This window comes from Rasamsonia emersonii (assembly GCF_000968595.1).
Source record: "Rasamsonia emersonii CBS 393.64 chromosome Unknown ctg1118621760555, whole genome shotgun sequence".
Lineage (NCBI taxonomy): Eukaryota > Fungi > Ascomycota > Eurotiomycetes > Eurotiales > Trichocomaceae > Rasamsonia > Rasamsonia emersonii.
The window spans coordinates 15,294-32,270 of record NW_013562911.1 but is presented as its reverse complement, the minus strand read 5'-3'; the positions used below and the strand labels follow the sequence as shown (position 1 = coordinate 32,270).

The 16,977-nt window shown below is 49.1% G+C and overlaps 7 protein-coding genes across 7 annotated transcripts; 2 read left to right on the top strand and 5 right to left on the bottom strand.

Annotated features, from left to right (window-relative positions):
* Positions 1 to 1,230: 1,230 nt before the first annotated feature.
* Positions 1,231 to 2,382, bottom strand: T310_7526 (Alcohol dehydrogenase (NADP(+)); the record flags this gene model as incomplete). The annotated part of the gene is made up of 1 exon (XM_013469690.1): positions 1,231 to 2,382. One exon carries the CDS (start codon positions 2,380 to 2,382, stop codon positions 1,231 to 1,233), a length of 1,152 nt encoding a protein of 383 aa, XP_013325144.1.
* A 1,128-nt stretch (positions 2,383 to 3,510) lies between these two features.
* Positions 3,511 to 4,425, top strand: T310_7525 (Sterol 24-C-methyltransferase; the record flags this gene model as incomplete). Its single annotated transcript, XM_013469689.1, has 1 exon — positions 3,511 to 4,425. The coding sequence occupies one exon, from the start codon at positions 3,511 to 3,513 to the stop codon at positions 4,423 to 4,425; it is 915 nt and encodes a 304-aa protein (XP_013325143.1).
* A 237-nt stretch (positions 4,426 to 4,662) lies between these two features.
* Positions 4,663 to 6,086, bottom strand: T310_7524 (Uncharacterized protein; the record flags this gene model as incomplete). The annotated part of the gene is made up of 2 exons (XM_013469688.1): positions 4,663 to 4,723; positions 4,936 to 6,086. 2 exons carry the CDS (start codon positions 6,084 to 6,086, stop codon positions 4,663 to 4,665), a joined length of 1,212 nt encoding a protein of 403 aa, XP_013325142.1.
* Positions 6,087 to 7,315: 1,229 nt separating this feature from the next.
* Positions 7,316 to 7,943, bottom strand: T310_7523 (uncharacterized protein; the record flags this gene model as incomplete). Its single annotated transcript, XM_013469687.1, has 3 exons — positions 7,316 to 7,460; positions 7,648 to 7,673; positions 7,788 to 7,943. The coding sequence occupies 3 exons, from the start codon at positions 7,941 to 7,943 to the stop codon at positions 7,316 to 7,318; spliced, it is 327 nt and encodes a 108-aa protein (XP_013325141.1).
* An 872-nt stretch (positions 7,944 to 8,815) lies between these two features.
* On the bottom strand, positions 8,816 to 10,621 carry T310_7522 (uncharacterized protein; the record flags this gene model as incomplete). Its single annotated transcript, XM_013469686.1, has 5 exons — positions 8,816 to 9,078; positions 9,170 to 9,588; positions 9,660 to 10,057; positions 10,112 to 10,491; positions 10,543 to 10,621. 5 exons carry the CDS (start codon positions 10,619 to 10,621, stop codon positions 8,816 to 8,818), a joined length of 1,539 nt encoding a protein of 512 aa, XP_013325140.1.
* A 1,468-nt stretch (positions 10,622 to 12,089) lies between these two features.
* Positions 12,090 to 13,891, bottom strand: T310_7521 (uncharacterized protein; the record flags this gene model as incomplete). Its single annotated transcript, XM_013469685.1, has 4 exons — positions 12,090 to 12,305; positions 12,350 to 13,519; positions 13,581 to 13,661; positions 13,715 to 13,891. The coding sequence occupies 4 exons, from the start codon at positions 13,889 to 13,891 to the stop codon at positions 12,090 to 12,092; spliced, it is 1,644 nt and encodes a 547-aa protein (XP_013325139.1).
* A 983-nt stretch (positions 13,892 to 14,874) lies between these two features.
* On the top strand, positions 14,875 to 16,315 carry T310_7520 (Leucine Rich Repeat domain protein; the record flags this gene model as incomplete). The annotated part of the gene is made up of 2 exons (XM_013469684.1): positions 14,875 to 14,963; positions 15,022 to 16,315. The coding sequence occupies 2 exons, from the start codon at positions 14,875 to 14,877 to the stop codon at positions 16,313 to 16,315; spliced, it is 1,383 nt and encodes a 460-aa protein (XP_013325138.1).
* Between the last annotated feature and the right edge of the window lie 662 nt (positions 16,316 to 16,977).

Genomic DNA, 16,977 nt, shown 5'->3' with positions numbered 1-16,977 from the left:
AAGGGACNTTCCATCATCATCATCATCATCATCATCATCATCATCATCATCATCATCATCATCATCATCATGGAAACCCGATCAGAAAAAAGAAAAGAAAGGAAAATGAAAAGAAAAGCACTCGACGAGTCACACAGTCACATAATCTCAGCAAGAGCAGAAGAAAACAGGAAAGTCGATGAATTGACTCTGCTGTTGACTGAGGTAACATTTTTTTTCTTTCACGTCTGCCTATACCTACCTACATCAGACTACATCAGACTACATCTATATATACGTACGCTGCCATCACGAGCCATCGTCCACCACACGAGACATTAGAAGATGACGAAAGTCAGATCAGATCGGGTCTGGTCGCTACCAAGGTACCTACCTAGGTAGCTGAACAGAACGGCAGGCATCATCCGCAGGCAGGCAGCGAAGGTTGTTTGTCATGCCGAAAACAAGTTAAGTTCCACGGTTTCTTCCCTAATTTTTTTTTAAAAAAAAAGGCAGCAGCAGAAAGAAAATATAAAAACCAAAACGCAAACGCGTCCTTGTTCCCGCGCAAAAAAAACAAGAGCAGACTTTGCAGCTGTCCTCCTCGTCCTCGTACTCGTCCTTGGCAAAAAAAAGCCTCAGAGTTAATAAAAATCGTAACAAAAAGGATCACCTGACCCCTCTTTTTTTTTCAGGAAAAGAAAAAAAAGACTGGCCTGAGAAACAGCAGCTGAGGTGCTTCTAGCAGCACCTATGATGTGATTTATGCAATACTATACTTGTTTGCAAGAAGTATAGCTTTTTTTTTTTCATCAGAAAGTCAGAAAGGGTGCAGGTTCTAAACGGAAGATCCACTCCAGAATTTATAATAATACTGGGGATACTGGAGGGAGGAGAGCAGGACAGCAGCCGTCGTGATCGATGATGAAGCAAAGCAGACGTGGATTCTTTCCTCTTGTTTTGGGGATTGAAAACGACAACGACAAAGCTTGGTAGCTGAGATCGTGACGATGGGTGATGCTCGATGGGAAATTGTTATTGTTCTTTTTTTTTTCATGTGTGCGTGTTTGCTTGCTGTTGATCAGCTAGCTGCTTATTTGGAATATTGAATGAGCGTGATGCTGCTGGGAAGAACGTCATGTCATGTCATGGCATGTCGAGACTAGTCCTTCTAACTTGATTTAAACCAGTACTCTGTTCTTCTGTACTCTAACTAACAGTGCGAATGATGACAATCTTCAGTATGCCGATTTACAGCCTCGCCTGGCTATCCGTCTCATTCACCAACACATATCGATATCTCGCTTTCCCAGCCTCGAAATCCTTCAGCGCAGCGTTTACCTCGCTCATCGGCCGCGTCTGCACCCAAGGAAGCAGGCGCTTCTGCGCCGCGAACTCGAGCATCTCCCTCGTCTCGCGAAGCGTCCCGACGTTCGACCCGGTCACCTTGACGGCCTTCTGGATGAGCGAGAATGCCTGGATCGCAGGCAGCGGCTCCTCCGGCGCTCCGAGCTGCACGAACGTTCCGTCGATCTTGAGCAGGCGCAGATACTGCGCAAGGGGCATGTTGGGCGACGAAACGGTGCAGATGATCAGATCGAGGGTGCGGGAATGCGTTTTAGCCCAGGAATAAGAAGGCTTGTTTTCGCCTTTCGACGACTCGTCCGGTTCGTTGTCCGTCGCGATGAACGCATCTGCGCCTAGCCCGTTGAGCGCGTCGTCGCGCTTGCTCGAGCTGCGCGAGATGGCTACCACCCGGTCACAGTTGAGCGCCTTCGCGAAGAGAATCCCCAGGTGTCCCAGCCCACCCATGCCGATGATGCCGACAGCCTTGCCTGGGCCGGCGCCATAGCGGATCAGCGGCGAATACACGGTCAGCCCGCCGCAGAGCAGCGGCGCCGCTTCAGCAGAGGGCAGCGCGTCGGGTATTCTGAAGACGAAATGCGCCGGGCCTCGCCAGTGAGTCGCATAGCCTCCATACGCCTTGCTGCCGTCCGGATACCGGGAATTGTAGGTCCAAACCGGGCGCGAGCAGTAGTTCTCGCGACCTGCAGAACACATGTCACAGTTCGCGCTCAGACAGGACTTGCTCAGCGGACCAACACCCACGCGGGCGCCGACGGTGATGTCCTGTGAGCTGACTTGCGACCCGACTCGCTCGACGATGCCGATGATCTCATGGCCGACGACGCAGGGGTAGTCTGTCGGACCCCAGCCGGAATGGATGGTATGGACATCCGAGCCGCAGATGCCGCAATGCGTGATTCTGATTTCGACGTCGGTATCTGCGAAAGGTTTGGGCTCGAAGGTACCATATTCTAGGGGAGAGGTGGCAGAGTGAGCTATCCATCCGTGGAAAGTGGATGACGATGACGATGAAGACGAAGAATTTGTAGTCGCCATTCTTATGACTGTTTTTGGAAATTAGAGCCGTCACTGTACACTGTGTCCTGTTCTCTTAGAAAAGACAGTTTCTGGACTGAGACACCGCTTGCCAAATATCTAACTAGACGTAATTAGCAGAAACGAATTTCAAAGACATTCATCAGGAAAACAACCCACAAGTCCAGACCTCACGAGAGAAAGAGCCTGACGGTAATAAGTGGGATGCCAGTTACCTAAGGTGGGCAGGTAGAAAGGCACGTGGTTTTAACTCGATTCGGAATCCCCGCATTGGCCTCAGGCTGATAAGGATTACGTCCCAATTAATTTAGAATATGTATGGACATAGGTACCCATAGTCATGTAGCTCTGTTTACAAGCCAAATATCAAACTACAGTAAGTAGGTAGTACAACAAATAAGCCAGCTCGCAATAATAAAAGAGTGGCGGAGGTGGGAGGGGAAGCGGTTACCGAGGTTAGATATGCGGAACAGCCTGCACTGCATAGTTATCTCTGCACTGGATAAACTTACCAGATAAGTACAGTACAGTATATCTCCTGCCCAGACTAGGCATCTTGATGAATTTGAAGTCCAGTCACCTGGCGTCGGTGGAAGAGCCACCACGGCGCGTAGCACAGACTCCCGATTCGAGGATCACGATGATGGCGCTCGCTTAGTAGCGGGCGGGCGGAACCATCTCCGTAAGTCGCTAAGGGGCGGGGCGATGGAGATGATGCCGATGGAGTCATGGACCATGGTTACTATCCGTCCCTGATCCGATCGCATCGAGGACGTGATACAGCAGCAACTCTGGTGATGATTCCTGCGGTGCAACGACATCTCCGGGTGGCTGGGCTGCCCTAGCCCCCTGGCCCGGGGGCAGTGCCAGCCTTGCCTGTCTCCCACGACCCAATTACGCTCTGATATGAAGCAATTCCCCGGTCGCTAATGATTAACCTACTGTCGCATCCTGCAGATACGCCCTGCCATTCGAGGGCGCGCGACCCACTGGCAAGGCTAGCAACGCACCTTCACAGGCCACGGCGCTTAAGTCAACGTTGCTGCCAGAGCAGACGGAAGACAGAAGAGAAATACATATCTGTCGAACAGACAATATCACCATCATTCAACTTGTCGCACATCCACCATGGCTGAATCCGACCAGGAGCCCCTCATCAACGACAACCCGTCCCTCCAGTCGTACTACTGCTCCCTCGAGTCGCGGATAGGCTACCGGCTGTTCCTGGGCGGCACCAGACACTTTGGCTACTATGAGACCGACACCTGGTGGCCGTTTCCCATCGGGAAAGCCCTCCGCGCGATGGAGGACCACCTGTCGCAGTCGCTGGCGCTGGAGGCCGGCGCGGAGGTGCTCGATGCCGGCTGCGGCGTCGGCCACGTTGCCATCCATCTGGCGCGCAAAGGGCTGCGCATCCAGGCCATCGACGTCGTCGACCACCACCTCGTCAAGGCGCGGCGCAACGTGAAAGCCGCCGGGCTCGACAATGCCGTCACCGTCCGCAAGGGCGACTACCACCATCTGGAGCACTTCCCGAGCGAGTGCGTCGACGGCGTCTACACCATGGAGACGTTCGTGCATGCGACCGACCCGGCCGCCGCGCTGGGTGAGTTCTTTCGCGTGCTGAAGCCCGGCGGCTCGATTGCGCTGTACGAGTACGATCATCGCCAGCGCGAGGCCGCGCTGCAGGCCGCGTCCGAGAAGCTGGTCACCACGCTCGAGTCGATCAACAAGTACGCCGCCATGCCGGCCAACACGCTCTTCGACCAGGGCGTGCTGCCGGCGATGATGGAGGAGGCCGGCTTTACCGACGTCAAGGTCACCGATCTCTCCGTGCATGTGAGGCCCATGCTGCGGCTGTTCTTCATATGCGCGTATCTGCCGTACATCTTCATCAAGTTCTTCGGGCTCGAGCGCTGGTTCATCAACACCGTCGCCGGCGTCGAGGCCTACAGGGGCTCCCATATCTGGCGATATGTCGCCGTCACGGCGAAGAAGCCGTCGACCACTGACAGGCCCCGGGAAGCAAAGAAGGTGCAATGAGTTGGGAAGTCAATTCTGTCATATTCTGCTTTTACGAGTTATAGTTCTCGATCGAGTCCGGTGCAGGATGATTCTTCTCATGTGATGACACGTTGTTGGCATGAATTGGCTGGTACAGAACGATGCACAAGCGATATGCTTATGTACTGTACACATGATGTGATGATATCTGATCTGCTATGCTGCATATTTCCGAATGATGAATCAACCTTCTTTTATTTTTCCGCTTCGTCTTCTTCACCGGTGTAATTTGACCAAAATGCAGACTCCTTGCGGCGTCGTACTGATTGCGCGGTATCTGCACTGTATTTCGTCAAAAAGGAAAAAAAAAAGAAGAGAGAGAAGATGATGATGATCTCTAAGAAATGACGAAAGAAACGTCACAGATGCGGAAGGATATTCGTCCAATTCACCGTCATATACGCGCTTGCCGGAAGCGAGCGCAACTCCAGAATGTCCTCGAACAAGATATACGTCCGACAATGGCAGTAAATAAACCCGACGACGTACATGGGCAGGATGGCTTTGAGCGGCACGGTCAAGTCCGGGTCCTGCTCCAACGAGTTGTTGCGGCAGCAATCCGCCACGGTCATCGCGATCCGTTTCAACCGTGATTTCTCCTGGGCGATCCGCTGACGGCGACTCCGGGGCTGGCCTTCCTCATCCTGCTTGCCCATCGCAGGGAAGAAGCGCTGCTGGATCGATGGGTAGACGGAGAAGGCAAACTCGCTGATGGCGCAGTACGCGAACAGGCAGCCCATCACCCCCACCGACGCTGCACGCCAGAGAATTTTCTCCGCCCGGGTCGGAAAGCTGTAGTTCCAACCGCAGATGAAAATCGAGGCATAAATGAGCGTCACGAGAAGAGACACCCAGTACCCGGCCCGCGACGGCTCGGGGATGATGGTATTCTCGAAGCGATTCACCGGCCGGACGCGTGGCCCGAAGACAATGCCCATATTGCGGAGGATGTTGATCCAGTTCGACCAATACAACGACCACTGCCACTCCTTGCGACTTACAAAGTCCAACGGGGTGCGGCTGTATGGTTTCTTCGCCCGATCCCCGGCCCTGATTAAGATCTGGGCAATGCTTACGTCAGTCTCTATCACATCGGGCGTTGTGATATCTGCTGGCTTGTGCACCCAGCAGTAAGTCGTCCCAAAGCTGCACACAATAAATGCAGCCGTCGTCAGCTCTCCTGTTGTGATGGCCAGGTGTTGCACCGCCCGTCCAGTGATATTGACGAGAAACCAGAAGATCTGGCAGAGTGTGATGAACCGCAGCATGCCGTCGACCTTGTTCTTGTCCACAATCACCCGCTTGTCGAGTTTGGGGAGGTCGATGTATCCCTCTGTGACCAAGTAATGGAGCTGTTTAGCGTCGATTGGAAACGGCGTCCAGTCTCGGGTCTGGAGGACGAACCCGCCCATGTCAGCATAGAAGGCATGGGTCATCGTCCATTGCGTATATCCAGACGCATGGAAATCCCGTACGGACCGACGTGCAGATTCCCACTGCGCTAGAGCGATTTGGAAGATGAACTCCGGGCCCAGGAGAGCGAGGGTGGTTAGATAGACCTTTCGTCTCAACACCTTGAACGCGGTGTCATCAGGCCCCGGCACATTGAGGCAGAGAATTGACCAGGAGCAAAGAAACATGGTGAAGGCGCAGCTCCATATGATATCGAGGGTGCCTCGACCGTTTGGCTGTGACGTCCATCCTTGCCGTTGGACTTTATCGTCGACGAGGGCTGCTCCTGCGGAAGCATTGACAGTGACGCTGGTCTCGCTGGAAGCAGCCAAGGAACTGTTAATCCAGAAGAAACAAGTCAGAATGAAAAAGCTCGCAAGACGAGACGACATGAGAGGTTGATACCGAGTCTTCGTAAAAGTAGCACCTCCATTATGGTTGTTTAGCTAGATCATCAACATGGGTAGTAGTTGCCATCTATATAGATGCTGTGGTATAGATACCCTGTTCATCGAGCGCATACGGTTGGTAGTCTACTGAAACATGCTAAGTATGACCCCTGTCCAACGAAGACATTGGCGAAAGTTCAAAGGCGAGAAATGGACTACTGTACATACCTTTGGTTGTTGGGCATGAGATAATGCAGGACCAACGCTGCCGTTTAATAGGCTCGATTTCGTCGAGGATTTCCAGCGACTGTGAGGCCATCTCATCGACGGGATGGCAAACTACCGTTCTCGTATGCAGGGGCAGTGAGCGTCTCGCTCGTCAGGTACTCTTCGAGTTGCGTACGGTTCATTGGCAGCCCTGTATCAGTGCAGTCGCTGTGCATTGTCGATAGTATCTATTCTTGGATCTGGATTGCTGAGTTGGATGGGTGAGTGACGATGCAACACCCTCGGCGGCTAACAATGACCGATGATAGGATGGTCCTTTGGTGTTATGCAACGCAACTCAGAAATCAGCAGATCGACGACATGAACTGTTGAGATCGCCAGGAAAAACGCTCAAGGTTAAAAAAGAAAAGAAAAGAAGATAAAAGACGGGTGGAAGAGCCGCTGTCCTAGTACATAATAATGGTCTGTTCTCTCAACAGTAGGAAGTCGGACCCATTCATTCACCTCGGCGTCGAAGAGCCAATCGTCGGTCTCCTCTCTCTAGTATGTTTCATATATGAATAATGTGTGAGCCCGCTTTTCTCTTTTGACCCTTTTGCAGAATATAGATGAACATCTACTTCTTAATCGACACTGAAAACCGCAGCGCCATAGTTGACTTTTGGTCAATAAAAATAGCACAGAATCCGTTGATTTTTATGAGACAATAGTAATCAGAGAGTTTGCAGTTTAGGAATCAATAAAACGAATAGGAAATATGGTGTCTTGTTTCAGGATTCAAAGCAGAGTCCATCTGAGATTCATAAGACAGGAATACAAATACTCAATTTCAAAGGGGAAGCAATATCCCATGCAACTGTTTCCTGTAAATTTAAAATGAATTGGCCCGTAGGCTCAATAGCAGTGACTCCATAAGTCAGTGCTGTCGCACTTGATAACGCTATCCTATCAATTAATTATATTTTTCAATAAGAACGTCCTTCAACAGCAGCCCTATTCGCATAAATACTTATCAGACCTGTGTACTATCTTTTCTTTATCACAAGTCCTAAACAGAAAGTGAAAGTGATAGAAACAAAGAAAAAAAAAGAAGAAAAAGAAAAGAAAAAGAAAAAGAAAAATCCCCTCTTACACAAGCCCCACAACCATCATAAAAACCTTCCTGACATATAGGTGATTCATCTTATTTTCGCTTCTATATCAGCCCAGCAGCCTTTATTTGCATAAAAGCATGATATCATGGCAGTGCTATTATATTATACAACGACATACAGGGATGTTGCAGTTGATCACATTACCACAGGCAGCACAGCCACATTGTCTTTTGTAGTAATGGCCCAGGTTATTGTTGTTGTTATTGTTCTGATTCAGTGGTGTTGCGAGCGCGAAGCTGGTGATGAGAAGCATGAAGGGGAATGATGCCTTCATGGTGGAATTAATCTTTTTTGTTACGGTGGGCAGGTTGAGTTCAATCAATGGATAATACTGAGCTTTGAGTTCGAGAGATGAGACTGAAGAAAAGAAAGGAAATAAGAAATAAGAAATAAAAAGCCAGAGTCAGAGGCACGTATCCTTATGTAGTTCCTGACTTTGTCATGACTACGCTGTTATCTGCTATCCTGCCTTGCTTGTCTGCTATAAAGACTATTTTTATGATATATTATATCATAAGCATCTCCGTAAGCACTTAAATAACTTACTAAGAACTTGAATTATTGGTAAGCACCTTGATAGGCTTACTTACAAGGCAGTACTACGTGTATACAGTATAGGCAGCAGTATACCTAAGAGCAGAACTGTAGCAAGTTATAGTAGCAAGTAGTAATGATAGTTACTAATGACACGGACTAAATTTAGTTGCTTACTGATACATATCCAGAGATATATCAATCTTGCCCCATACTTTAGAGCCATACAATTCGCTCGTTTCTGCAGTTTTCAGCCTCGAAGGATTAATTTCAATCAGATGATGTCTCCTTGTTAGGTTTAGTGGAGTTTGGTCAGCACCAGCATGCAAGATTGTGGCAGCTCTAAATATTCTTAGTTTTTAATTTGGTATCAGATCGACTCTGATTATTTTTGGATACTTATGAAGGCCTTTTTTTTTATTTTGAGCGTATATTAATTAGACGGTATTCGTAGTGCGTTGCATTCTCTTAGCCTTATTTCGTGAATAAACAGCTAGTTGGCCGTCGTTTTATATTTCCACTTCGTCTCGCTTTCTATAGTAAAACCTAAGTAGTAAGTAGCCGATAACGTCTTGCAAACAGTGATGAAAAGACAGCTATTTCAGACAAAACTCATGGCGTTGTTTTTCCCATTCTTTCCACATATCTGGCCTGAGCCTGGGCCTTCTCACCACTCCCCAGTGCATCTTCAAGCTCGTCCCGAAGAACAATCGCCTCGCCCCTCTTGATCTTCTTTCGGAACTCTCCTGCCTTCTTCACTGGGTTGGACGCCTTATCGACGAATACTGCGTCCAAAACCTCGAGACTTAGACCAGCGGTCTCCGGGAGGAAGAAGTATATGATAGGGAAGAAAGATAAGTTGAAGATTGCGAAGACTGGATTGATAGGTCGTTAGAATCATGTGGATAGTTCCAAGAGTTGCGAGGAGACAGTTAACCAAAAGAAATGTCACGCAGGTGCACTTACTGATATACATTCGCCAGCCGATGTTTGCCAACCCAATCGGCGTGACGAAAATCATGACAAAGTTCCACACCCACTGGCAACCGACCGCAAATCCCATCCCCTTGCTTCGGCAGTCGAGCGGCAGGATTTCGGCAGTGTAGCACCAGAGATTGCCCATCCATCCCCAGGTGAAGAATGCTTCGTACAGGAATATCGCCGTGGCGGCAACGATCCCGGATGCGTAAGTATTCACCTCTACCATCGCGGCTATGACGGCCATGGCAATTGCCATCGCAATGCAGAAGATCAGAAAAAGGGGCCGACGTCCCGCGCGCTCGATCAGGAACCAGGTGAGAAAAGAAGCGGCGAGGAACCAGATGGAGAGATAGCCTGACATTAACTGCGCTTGGTTGCGGTCCATGCCAATGGAATTCTGAAAGCTGCAACAGTATCAGCTGCTGGTCTACTCTGGAGGCTGTGAATTCGCAGTTAGTTGGTTTGAAGAGCTTACATGACTGTCTGGTAGTACGTGATGACAGCACTCCCGCTGAATGGCTGCATCGACTGGAGGCCGATTGCAAGAGCGACCCGCCAGCGCGAGCGCACGTTGTCTTCTTTGAACAAGTCTAGCCAGCCTCGCTGAACAGAGTTCTCATATATGATTGCTGCCCTGATTTCTTCGGCCTCCGTTTCTACCTTAGTTTCATCCGCAGAAGAGCTGAGGCACCTAAGAACCTGGACCGCCTCTTCATCCCGGTCATGGCTGAACAGCCAACGAGGGGACTCAGGCATGAAGAAGAGCATGAGGCTGACTATAATAGCGATAATCGCCTGCAAGGCAAAAGGAAATCTCCACGAGAAGCTACTACTATACCGGCTGGTGCCATATTCCGCCCAGTATGCAATCAACTACGCCACTGTCAGTGTCCCAATTCGTAGCCATTGTAGAGGGAAGGATACTACCTGGCCTAGCAGCACAAATGACAGAGAAGAGCAGACCATCGTACCCCGAATAGACGCGGGAGACGTCTCCGCTTGCCACACGGGTACGCTGCTAGTGATAAAACCCATCCCTATGCCTGCCACGATCCGGCCAACGATCAATTGAGCGGTAGAGTAGCTACTGGTCTGGATGGCTGCGCCAATGCACACACAGAGAGTTCCCATATGGATAATGGTGCGTCTTCCCCAAGGTTCGCCAAACAAGCTCACGCTCCATGCGCCGATGATGCATCCAAGCTCAAACATGGCTGTCATGGTGCCTTCCATGGTGGAGCTGAGGTGGAATTGTTCCTCGAAGGAGGGAGCGCCCAGAACGGAACCCATGACTCCGTTATCATAGCCTAGAGAAATTCCAGTCAGCTGGCTGTTGAGACGATTGGCAAAGTGCTTACCAAAAAGAATGAAGCCCATGCCAGCAGAAGCAGTCACTGCTGCCAGGAGCTTCTTGCCCCTGAGGCCCAAGTACGGCATCGTGATAGGAGCCTATCGTGTCTCGCAGAACTTCAGGGAGTGAATGCAATCCAATCTGAAGAAAGGCTGTACAAAACCATCATCGCTGATTATTCTGTCGGACAAGCTCGTCCGACTCGCAGCAAAATATATACCCGGCAGGCTGGAAGGAAAGACAGACGGTCATTATAGAAGCTTCAGGAACGGGGAATTCCCCCACAAGCCTCCTAGCAAAGCGGGGCCCAATGATAATCCGTAGAATTTCCATTCCAGATGAAGTCGAAGTCGCTTTCAAGAACGGTGAGCGCCTTAGCTTCACCAGCGTGGCAGTAGCGGTGGGGAAGAAATCCGGGGATTGTATGCGGGGATTCTCCGTCGACGGACATACTGCCGAACTGGATCCATTTGGCAAACCATAAGGGAGATTCTGTATTTGAACAATTCCCATACGCCACTATTCTGAATAATCTAATTACATGAGTAACCTTGGGAGTCATTGAGCTTAGCCATCTTGGCTGGTGTCTAAGCATTGAGGGCATCGTCTTCGCAGTGCATGGATTATTGACTGATACGAATGATTGGCCCAAAACAACCAGTTAAGAACTTTAAAATCCGGCCTAACTCCTGCTCGTTCAATTCAGGAATAAATCTTCCGCTCTCTGGCCACGATTCTGGCAAGAGATTCCGGTGCGGGCCCGTCACCGTTAATCTGCTTCAGTCAGCGGCACATGACCCGATATAACGCCTCGACGGTAGTTATAGAATAGCTGAACCAGTCAACCATGGGACTAGGAGAAGAACTTTGTTCTGATTTAGCGGGAAATAAATTTTTTCGATTCAATCAAACTATAAAACCAAGTATAAAAACTCGTATTGTATAAGATGGAGCTACACTTCCGATGTTGATTTAAGTTATTATGCCCGATTAGGAAGGTGGAAAGTGATACAGAGTAAAATGTTCAGCGCTGAAATCTACCCTGAACTACCTCGAATTCACTTATTTTGGCACAATATACTCTTTTATTACGTAGTTATTACTCTGCGGCTAGGTGATATTTTTAAACTCGAGGAGGTTGGATGTTCCTCTGTATTAGCAATTAAAAAGTACTTATTGGCGAATGAATTAGGTAGGTAGGTATGGAGTATTTTTTTTTCTAAAAAAAAGAAAAGAAAAGAAAAGAAATACTCACTTTCTTCAGGATGGATGGGAACGACAATATGAAGAACTAAACCAATCAATCGTTATATACCAGTATATAGCTCGCAGCTCAATGGTGTAACATTACAACACAATGCAGTGTTTTCGGGAAAGGAGAGGGGAAATAAAAAGAAACAGGAAAATATATTAACGCACCCTTGCAGAATATAAAGTCACTTTTCATTGTCTATGCACGCTATGCAAGCTGTTTTACACCCGATGCTCCTTATGTTCAGGGTATCTATGAGCCAAACAGTGCAAAATGACATGCTATGTAGTAAAACAAAAAAATCACTCCTTAACTCCCATCAACTGCTCCAGCTCCTCATGCGTCAAGGTACTTCGTCTCCGACCCTGCGACTTCCTGACCTGGCCTCTGCTCCTCTTGCGCGTGTCTTGTTTGCTGTTCTCCTCAGCCGCCGCTTGCGCTTCCGCTTCCACCGCAGCAAGCTTCTCCTCAACAGACAGCCGTGGCCCTCGATGAGCCTGCTCAAAATGAATGTCAGTCTGATCTTTTCATTGTCGATCCGTATTCTTTGTCCATCCCTTACCTGTCGTGGAATTTTGGTTGACGTTCTCCTTCGTGCTGGCCTTTGCGTGACAGTCTCTGAAGTATGGGCCTTTAACATTAGTTCCTCTTCCTCGCCATCTACTTTGCCGGCGGGATCCATGGGCTCTTCATGAAAAGAGACCTTTCGCGGTGACTTTGATCCGATATTTCCGTTCCTCTCGCCTAACGCGCGCATCGGGCGCTTGGCCAGCGTTGGTTTCAAAACCTTCGCATCCGTTTCAGGAGTATCGTCGTCCTCCTCGCCTTCTTCGCAGTCCTCAGCTCTATCTTCGTCTTCATATATCACTGGCGGCCCATTCACGCCCGCAGCCGCAGACCGAGCCCTTCCCAGATCCAAGCCCATGCTCTTCTTCAGTTCCTCAACATCTGCTGAATCGAGGCCATCGGAAATCCGCTTATGCCAGCCATCAATCATCGCCATGGCTTCCTTCCACCGGCTCTCCATCTTTTCCCACCCTTCTCGCAGACGCATAATCTCCTCTTCGCGGACCTCAACCTCTTCGAGAGGTACAAATGACGGGTTTGTCAGTAATGTTCTCAAGTGATCAAGCACCGTGTTCATCTCAGCAGTCAACTCTTCACACGAAGTAGGAAGCGTCGCGACTGGTCCTTGGCCACTCTTGTGGACACTTCCAGAGGCGCCTAGGCTGGAATTGTCGCCTCCTTCTGGGGTATTCGATATGCCTTGCAACTCCTTTAGAGTCTGGATGGTGTTCCTCGTGAGGGAGATGAGGGTGTCGTTTTCGTCGCTCAAACTCTGGCAGAGTTCTGTTAAAAACTCAGTGGATTCTTGCTTCAGACTGTAACCAGGACTATTAACATCTGGCCCTCCAGAGACCAGTCGAGATCTTGAGTTCCGTTCGGGTACCGGATTGATATTAATCGTCGTCACTCCCAGGCCTTCCCGTTTCCCTCGCTGACGGTCCGCTAAATGCGACTTCAGCTTTTGCATTTCGGCATCTCGCTTGCGGATATCATTCGCACACTGCGCCCGAACTTGCTGGATCGTTGTTTTCATCCTCTGCACCTGGTCTTTTAAGCTACGGATGGTAGCTTCCGCATTTCGAAGGTTCGTTTTAAAGGCACGCTCCTGACCCTCAGCCAGGGCCAATGAGCGAGATAACTCGGAATTTTTCAACTTGAGTCTCTCCTAGATGATGCAAAGCAAATTAGCGATCTGTTTCTGCGTTTCGTGGAAAAAGTCTGCGTACAATTTCGAGTGCCTGCTGGGATTCAGTCGCACGTAAAGATTGGATTGTGTTCGCAAGATTCTCTCGATGTTCAGCTTCTCGCTATTATTCTGGTTAGTCCACTGATTATGAGGAATTCATAGCTCGTCACTGACATCTCTTCTTATAACCAGGTCATTGATGAGATTGATGATCTTGGCCATCGTTGCATCGATCCCTCCTCCATTCTCGGGCCGGGCAAAATCAATCGCCTTGCCATTCTTGAGCAGGCCACGGGCAAGCAGTAGATTGTTGATATACGTCGATGCTGTCTGCAAATTGTGCGCCTCCATGGCGTGTGGTGTCGCAGGGATGCTCCCCTTCGACGCTGTGATCCCGGGCTAGTTTTCAGACCGCCGAAAAGGGAAGAAAGTAAACACAGCAGTATGGCGGTCAACAAGAACCAATCAGGCAAGTTGCAAACATCACGTGATGACCTAACATCACATGATTCTTCACACGTCACGACGCGTTCCGCGCGGTCGGTATTAATATTGCGCTTATCGTTAATTTACGAAGTAGGTAGCAATCCTAGCTCCAGACTAGATTCAATGACGACGGATCTTTTGAGGTAAACTATGGATGGTCGAGGTTTGTGCTGTGATGGCTACACAAGAAACATCAGTCCCTGACAGATCAATTGTGACAGGCGTTCCATGGAGTGGTCCGGCCCAGATCCAGCAACATGGTCAGGAACTCTATCGGCGCGGAGACTATGATAAGGCAGTCGAAGTGTTTACCCAGGTAATCCCCACTTGAGAAAACGAGTCCTTTTCATTTGCTTTGATTATAATTTTTTGGTTATTTTTCATTTATTTATTTTTTTAAAAAAAATTTCATTTGCAAGGATCATTCCTGACTGTGTACAAGGCACTGAAGGGCGACGATGCAGACGTTTTGGGAATCCTGGACAATCGATCAGCAACATACTGCAAACAGGGAAATTTCGAGCTTGCCTTGCGGGATGCCAAGCAGATGATCAAGAGAGAGCGGCACGATGAGCGAGTACAGGCTGCCATTTAAATAGTCCTGACGACGGCTGCAGATTCACTGACTGAGCGGCAGGGATATCTCCGCGCTGCCAAAGCCCTTCTCTTGAATAAAAAGCCTGAAAAGGCGCTTGATATGTACGCTTATGGTCTGAAGACATTACCCAAGGACCATCCCCGCCGCAGTGTGAGACAAGACAATTGATGACGAAGGTGGACATGGGACACGAATACTAACGGATCCACTACAGATTTTGCAAGAGCTCCATGACAAGCTCCAAGATAGAATGGCTGCAAAATTCAGAGATCCTTTCGATGTGTTACCTCTGGAGATTGCTGTAATGGTCCTTCGTCATTTAAACTTCAAGCAGATTGTGTATGCCATCCCGTGAAATGACGTTGTTTCTCTGGATTTCTAATTTTCGTCTCCTTAGGGCAATCCTACGAGTCTCGAAGAAATGGGCACAATTTCTGAGCTCGATTCGTGAGCTGTGGCTGCACATGGATTTTTCCAGGGCTCGTTCCACTGTCTCGATGTCTGCCATACGTTCTTATCTCAGACGATCAAAAGGGATGCTAACTCATGCTACCATCGACCACGTCATCCCGTCGGCCATGGACAAAGTGTTGGAGCTCCTTAGTCGGTGTCCCGATCTGACGCATCTGCAGGTTGCGGGCCGATACGACGGAGACAGGCTATATAATCTTTTCAAGACGTCGAAGAAATTGAAGTCTCTCATCATATCAAGTGACATACCTGTGACTCGGGAATGCATGGTGAAGTTCTTGGACAACCTTCCCAATCTTGAAAGATTGGAGGTCCATCAAAGCCTTCGGTCACCTGATGATAACCATCTTAGTTCGGGAAGACTGCCGAATCTGAAAGCGCTGGCCCTGACCACACCCCAAAACGATTTCGCTGTTGGTGCTCTGGAACTGCGTCTACCTTGCTACGATGGCTTCCAAGATTATAACAAAATCAGGGTAGAGCCTCTGCCTAACCTCGAAGAATTGAGTCTACGCTGCGGGGCGGAAGATGTGCACAGCGGGTATTTCGTTGAACTTGAAAGTCTCTTCCATCCGAGGCTGCGGAAGCTCAGCCTCAGCTATCTCGAACTGATTGGGAACATGTTCCTGCCTTCAACCCTTGAACATCTCAGCATTCAGAGCTGCAAACTGCATGACGTAGAGGATAACACAGTTCACAGTTATCGGCAGCTCCCTAACCTCACCACGCTTGTGCTCGACGACTTTGCCTGGGTGACACCTTCACGGCTTGCTAGTCTCTTAAGCCCAGACAAGTCAGTTCTGAGGGTGTTGGAGGTCAAGAATTGCTTCAAGATCAGTGGTTCAGATATTGCACGCCTTGCCTCTGGGACCCGCGCATTGAAGGGGGTGCAGACTCTCACTCTGGAGGGCATGTACCACTTGGACGACGCGACCGTGAGACAGCTTCTCGAATCGATGCCCGAGTTACGGATCTTGAACATTCCCCACACCGCCGTCTCCGGGGTCACGATCAAGAGCATTGTCGACATGCGTGTGGCGGAGAAGGAGAGACGACAGAAGAAGAGATCAGAGAACTCATCCCCGCAGTCGTCGGATGATCCGCAAGCCGACAATGATCGAAAGCCCCTGATTGAAATCGTCAATCTAAAAGGCTGCGAAAATGTGTCGCTGGATGCGATCGAGTTTGGCCGGAAACAAGGACTCACCATCATCAGGTGATCGACAAGAATGACTTTTCCAAACGGAGAAAAAAAAAGACGCAACGAGAAGATAAAGAAAGAGAGAGAGAGAGAGAGAAAACATACGATGTGATGCCAACGATACACTTTGCACATATCATCCGCTTTTCCATCATCTAGTTAATTAATTCATTAATTATGGGATCTAGTAAGGTGGCGTTTCTGGATAAAGAAAGGAAAAGACACGAAAAGAAAAAGAAAGAAAAAGAAGAACAGATCAGAAGAAAAGAAATGGAACGGAATGGAATAGGATAGGAGTATTAATATTTCAGGGCACAAAAACACCACCAGCTTTCTGCCTTTTTTCTCTCTCTCTTTCTCTTCTGCATCTGCGTATTCCTTCTCCTGGTAATTAATGCTTACAGCATCTTCAACGCGGCTTGATTGATTGATTGAAGTCTACTAGATATAGCCTCTTTTGGAAATGAAACCAGTTAAAATGACCTAAAATTGAAAGGGGGTCAAAACAACAAAGAGGGAGGCAGCGCCAATGAGGTCGACAAAGAACCAAACACCCCCCCAAACCCCTCCCCCGCGGAGTCCGACCATATAATTCCTCACACAGGCAGCGATGGTGCAGTGGATAAGTAACCTAAGTCTCTTACACCACTAACATCCAGATGAACGGCCAGCGTTCCTTCG